Below are 6,606 nucleotides of genomic sequence, written 5' to 3'. Positions count from 1 at the left end.
AATCAATTTTATGAGTCACCACTAGCCATTATTGGATGATAGACTAAAACCCTATCAAGATATGGGAGAATAATCTCGATTCTATATAATAAGAGATTTTAGGTTCGAGAACTTACTTATGCTTAGGGCATCTAACTTGTTAGGATGTTATGTAAGTGGTCATGCATTTGTTGTTATCATTTTATGATTCTTAAAGCTATAGTATGCTAAGTGATCATGCATATGTTTTTGTAGGGAGTTCATTTAAAGTCTAATCTAATTCTGTTTTATTCTCAAAAAACAATTTAACAAACAATGTATGAAAATGCAGTGCGGTATGTAAACACTACTGTAATGAAAAAGGCAAGCTATGCTAAGTGCGATAAAAGAAAACAAGCAACTTGTTGGGTATTATTTACAAGCCCAAATCGAAAACTTGAGACAGGATTGAGTATTAGAAAATAAGACCAAATTGGACATTGGTCTTTATCACCATCAAGAGCTTCAGTCACCTCCTTCATGGACCACCTCGCAAGGCCACCATTAGTGGTGTCAGTTTTGAATTGTTCCATTTATTCACATCATATGCAATCACTCAAATCAAACAATCAATGATGTTCATTCAAGTCAATCAATGAAAGGGCCTTGGGGCCGGCCTTTGATTCTCATACATTTCAACCATCCCAACCCCCTATTAACTATGGTTGATGACAATTGAACACCGTTTGCATTCACATAACGATGGTCAATATGAATTAACCCCCAATTTAGTTCTAATCAAAACCCCAATAAGCTACCCATCAAGCATGCGTCACACCTATTCATTCATCTAATAAAGACATGCATAAGCATCAAATCAAGCACACATTTAGGTCATTTCGCCTTGATTCACAATCCAATCAAACAAGGTGAAGTGATCCAAAGAAGGGTCACTTGTTCAATTCTATCTTAAAATCTGACTGGTTTTGTTTTGACTCATTTAACCTACCAAACAAAGTCTAATTAAAATGTTTCAAGCATCAATAGAAAGTTGAATATGTCCCTTTTAAAGTTCATTAAGACCACTTAATCTGGTTCTAAACCGAAAGACCCGAAATTGAATGAAAAGTCCCGTCAATCCTGATCCAGACACGGTTTTGACCCGTGAATTCAGAAAAAAATATCTAGAAAATTCAGAATCCCGCCTAATTTTACAAACTGTTAGTTCAGCCTATTATTAACAACCTCCATGTTTGGATATTTTACAAAATAGCCCAGGGACTCGATTGAAAACAGCTTAGGATTGCGAAATTTAACATAATGGGAACTAAACGAACAGGTCAGAAAATGCTAGAGTACATAAAGGCATCGACAGTAAATGTAACGAATGACCCTGCATTCAAAGCATTTTTCTTAAAATGCATATATGTTCCATGGATAAACGTCGTAACTTTTCAGGTTTGATTCATTAGGAGAGACTAACCTAGAAAGAGTAAACTGAATAGGTAACAACATAATCTCTAGATTACGAGAACCAGCACACTAAGCAATTAAACGAAGAGACTAGAAAATGATTGAGAATTGAAAAGGCAACCCCACATTAGCAGTAAAACATTGATAAAATTGCCCATTCAATTTTTCACAAATAGATATCACTTGCAAAAGATATCATTTCGACCTTACAAAAATGCCTCCCGTCATAACAATTAATCACCACAAGGTAAGTTGGAGACAAAATCACCTAGGAACCCAGATTTGTTACCAAAACAAGTCAAAAAGATAATGACTAGATCCACTATTCCTCCGATGCACATGATGAGCTACCCTGATAGGATTAAAAAAATAACTTCCAAATAAAGTGCTAAGAATCCTTAATAAATGGCTAAAATTCTTGAGGACATTCCATCGTCACTTGAAGGTCATAGGCTCGTGTCTAGAAGTCCTAAGGACATTCTATCTTCTCCATCCAAAAGAATGTATAGGAGACTTTCTGGACGTTGCCACTGCTTCTCCTCCAGCAAAGAAGTTCATTGAGGATTGGCCTTCTGTCAACGGGTGAAGGTCCGACAGAGCAATCAAGCACCGTCAGCCTGAGGGAGCCATTATAGGCTCGGTCGTGCTGACATTGCTCCAGTAAGCTTTCCCCCTCATTGAACCTCTTTTCTGGCGGAGAGGCAATGCCAATATCCAAGAAGTCTCCTACACGTTATTTTAAATGGAGAGATGGAATGTCCTCGGGACTTCTTCTAGACAACAGAGCCCATGGCCTTCAAATGAAGAACATCACGTTCTCCACATCAGCGTGCAGCTTGCAAAATCGGTCTTCATTCGAACCAATAGATGGGAACGATGATGATGCCATTGAGGATGATGAATACGCCATCGAACTTGGAGAATGCTCCATCACCGCTTCGTGATACAGCCTTCCTCTGTAGGCGACGAGATCAGCATAGTACACAGGCGTGACTAGAGACACTGGTTTGGTGCATCGAGCAAAGGTAAAGCATAAACTGTAAATCAACTTCTCCAAGTCGTCAGAGCTAAACTTGTGCTCATCCCAGAGGACATGGTAATGGGTTGGCTTGCTTGTCCCGAGGCTGCCGTAGTGGCTGCACAGATAGAAGTCAAATTCCAAAGGATGCACAACTCTTGTGTCCACGACTGTCCCTGGTGGCACGTTCCCTGTGGGACCCCCATCGATGTCCCTCTCTGGGAAAAGACGAGTTTGGTGGCGCTTAACGATCGTGATGGTCGGCTTGTAATCTTTCTTATAGAAAGCCTTCTTCAAATCCTGCAATTCTTCGTTCAGAACCATATCGAATTGGCTTTCACTCACACCATCGCGGAACAATATGAGTTTCCCGGGCCTAACTCGATTCAAATGAGCGTATGTCTCGACGAGCTCAAGACACATCTCCCCTCTTGTCGGTGGAGCTGAGGTCGCACCCTTGCAGCATAGCGATTGGCAGCAGGCCAGTTGACGGTACCAACAATGGCAGCAAATGACGGACTTCTTGTGTTGTGAGATGTGGGATGGTTGACGTCGGCACCAAGGAACATCACATGTCCCTTGCTGTCGATATGCGGGAATCGATTGAATAACTCCACATTGCTGCCCCCAAGCTTGGCATTGATCTTGAGGGCCAAATTAGCCAGATACTGATCGTTCGCTTTATTGGCTTGCATGGATAGGCAACACTGAGTAACTAACCCGACTCGTGTCTCGCAGATCCATTTGAGGTTCTTGTAGCCGATGTCCCTTCTAGACATGACGCAAAGAAGGAATTGAGGACGCCGTCTCCCAACTCTGCAAGCACGGTCATTGACATCCTCTAGCAGCTCAGTCAATTTAGCCACATTGGAGAACATGCTCATTGTGGCATCTTGATAAAAGAGCGGTTCTTCCATGCGAATCCCCAAGTTTCTGCATCGGCTTATAAGCTTTTGGATGAACAGCTTATAGTTAAGCTGATTCCGGTCCGACCTGCTGAAATCGACGATGACCCATCTTTCGATTGGCTTCCCATCTATGACTGATTTCCCCATTAGATTCCAATGGCATTTCTCTTTATCAACTTCTATCTTGATCACCTTGCCATTCGAAGTCGCAAGCTTTAGCTCAGGAGGTCCGATTACACGTCCAACCACTTTCGCCATGTTCAGGTCGACTTTGATTCCAAAGTTTTGGCCGACATCTCTGCAGCAAGGTAAAGGAACATTTTTAAAATAAAACACGACAAAATCAAAGACGAAAAGGGAAGTCATATTAGTCTGGTGCTTACTGCTATATACTCTTATACCATGTTTGTCGATCAAATGCTATTTAAATCATATAGTCTATGCCTTTTTATGAGACCATTTCACCAACAAAGAAAATAGAATCCCCAATAATATGTTGTCTATTTGAACATATTCCTTAAGACAGTATAATTGAAAATGCATATCACCTGCGCATAGCACCAGTATTGCCGGGTGGAAAAAGAAACAAGAGCATACATAAATCAAATGTAGATTGACTACTGTACAAAAGGATGAAGAACCCTCATGTGCATAACCGCATTATTTTTTTTATCTGCAGGTCAAGTGGTGATAGAAGCAACGACACAATCAGAGCACACGACGAGTGTTACATACCCGCAAGGTCCGTTGTTCGACCTTATCGTGTCGTAAATGTACTTCTTTCTGATATGCGGTGGAGGCAAGGAGAGTTTCTTCAGCATGAAGGCAGCGTCTCTCTCCAAATTCTCCTTTGGGTACCTCTGCCCCTCGACCAACACGCAGAACTCCATCGGCATGTAATTTTTCTTGTTGTTCTTGCTGAAATCCAGGCAAGGAATGTCCTTATACTTAATCTCAATTTTATACTTCTCCCAGAAGTAGTTCACCAGGTTGATCTTCTTCATCTTGCCCTCGGAGCTCTCGCAGCTGAAAGATATCGAGCGTGTGGTGTCATTGGTTAACCCAACCACCATATACTTCTGTTTGGTCCTGCGGTGGGTCACAGTGACCTTCACCCCCTCCAACACCTGCTCGACTTCCCTCCTATACCGTGCAAACTGGTTGATGCTGAACCCACGTATGTTCTCCTTGAGGAAATCAATAACTGGCATCCTCTTTCGGAAGGCCATGACCGAGTAATCGAGAGACAACGCGAGACCCTGGGAGGTCAACTTCAAGCTGTGTTGGAATCCCCTGAACGCCGCGACGCCACATCTGAGGTCATCTTCCTCATGATACTCGAGAGGATAGAATTGCCGGCCGATCGAGAGCATGTGCCTGACGGGGTTCTCCTTCATCACCACATCCATGCCTTGCAATATGTCACGCGGGATGGACAGCAAGTTCCCAGCCAAGTAGTCCTTTAACTTACAGAGATTGAACTCATTCACGAGGGTGATGGTGCATCGGAATGAGGAGTCCTCGTTGTCTTCCTCGGATAATATTTTCACGTCGTACGTCCCGCAAGGCAGTGGGATTGCACTAAAGATGTTATTCTCACCATCATAAGCAGTCATGGATAAAGGAAACTGCATACGATTGTCAGAGAATAACTTCTCCTTGATTTGAGATAAAGTGGCTTTTGATAGCCTCGCGGGATAGCTGTGCCTCACCGGCATCTCGGGCTTGATGTCAATATTGTAGTGCCTTATAATGGTTTCAGAATTGAATGTGATGGGAAAGTTGTTGACAAGAAGCCTGACGTGCCGAGCAGCCAACGAGCCACCTTTGTCAGGGCGGCAAATGGGGTAAATCTTATCCCCATTTCTTGGGGAAACCTGGTTAAACTCCGGCGCTTGGTGAGACACTGGCTGTACAGCGACAGTCTCGAAATCTATTAAGAAAATATAAATTACATCAACAGCAACAGAGGGAATATAAAACAGCAAAAGCTATGCATCATTGTGTAGATTAACATCCAGGAAAAGACAATGAAACCCGTGACTCATTTTTTAATGGCTACGACTTCTGAACATTTAACTATTAAAACACCGGCCAAGATTAAAATACTGCGGTCATGCACCTGATCGGGAGAAAAAGCTAAATCAAAATCGTATGTGTTAAACATTATAAGTAATTTGTGAATTGAATGGAAAATGACATGATTCATTTGCAAAGATCCTTCTGGTATTACAAATTGAAAAAAAACTTACAAAAAGAAAGCGTTTCTAATGTCACTTAAAAAAAAAATTTGAGTTTCGGGCCATTTGGACTACTTCTCTTCCCAAATCAAATCAATCAATATTCAATAAGGTATGGCACCACGAGGGCAATGTCGACAAGACGAAATTATACGTACTAGCTATAGGCTCAAGAGCTGGATAGAGTGAGGCATCATATCCAAAATGAAGAGTGTTAATATCAGTAGGTGATCGACTCCTATTTCGACGATGAGATTCTCGGAAAGTGCTTCTCTCCTCCCCATGACCACCCCTTGGACGTCGGTGGTCTAGTTCATAGTCATCGTGGTGACGACGCCGATCCCTATTTTGGTTTCTCTCTTCCCTCCTGTGATACCTATCACGTTCTCTCCATCGGTTTCCATGTCTATCCATGACGGGGTCAGGAACGGTTATGCGATTTGAGGACGGAATGCTTTTACGATTAGAGAGATCCGACTGGATGTCGGGAATGAAAAGAGAGGGAGATGAAGAAAGGCAAGTGATGTGCAACAAGAAACGTTAAACCAGTACAAAAGAGAGAGGTCTCCAATGCTAGGAAGTTTAGCCGCGGTGCGAGCAGGAGAGGTTGAGCACTTTAAAGAAACGGGCCAAGACAATTATGGAATAATGGATGAGTATCTTGGTGTGGTTTTGTTAAATCTTGAAGATCTTGCCGTGTTCGCGTCCGTCATTTTTTTTGGTTGCCTGTGGCACAATTTGTGTCGTAACAGCGCCGTCATTTTCATGCAATAACGGTGCAAGGAGAACCATTGATTTTCACGCTAGCTTCCGCTTAGCTCCACTTATTATTATTATTTTTTCAAGTATAAAGGACATTAAAAAATTATTGGTTCTTCTTCCTCCGTCGCTCCATTAAAAGTGATGGAGTCGTCAGTTTAGCATTTCTCAAAAAGGATATCATGTTGGATCGACACCCTGAAAAATGGAAATGAAAGCAAATGTCAAACTCAGAAATGTTGTTATTACG

The 6,606-nt window shown here is 42.1% G+C and overlaps 1 protein-coding gene across 1 annotated transcript; it reads right to left on the bottom strand.

Annotated features, from left to right (window-relative positions):
* Window positions 1-2,227: 2,227 nt before the first annotated feature.
* LOC104442832 (protein argonaute 2) lies at window positions 2,228-6,001 on the bottom strand. The gene is given in 4 exon segments (XM_010056213.2): window positions 2,228-2,880; window positions 2,883-3,655; window positions 4,093-5,290; window positions 5,974-6,001. Coding segments are annotated over 4 exon segments (2,652 nt in total).
* Between the last annotated feature and the right edge of the window lie 605 nt (window positions 6,002-6,606).

Source organism: Eucalyptus grandis, chromosome 4 (genome assembly GCF_016545825.1).
Source record: "Eucalyptus grandis isolate ANBG69807.140 chromosome 4, ASM1654582v1, whole genome shotgun sequence".
In the NCBI taxonomy this organism is placed as follows: domain Eukaryota; kingdom Viridiplantae; phylum Streptophyta; class Magnoliopsida; order Myrtales; family Myrtaceae; genus Eucalyptus; species Eucalyptus grandis.
This window is presented reverse-complemented; position numbering and strand designations above follow the sequence as displayed.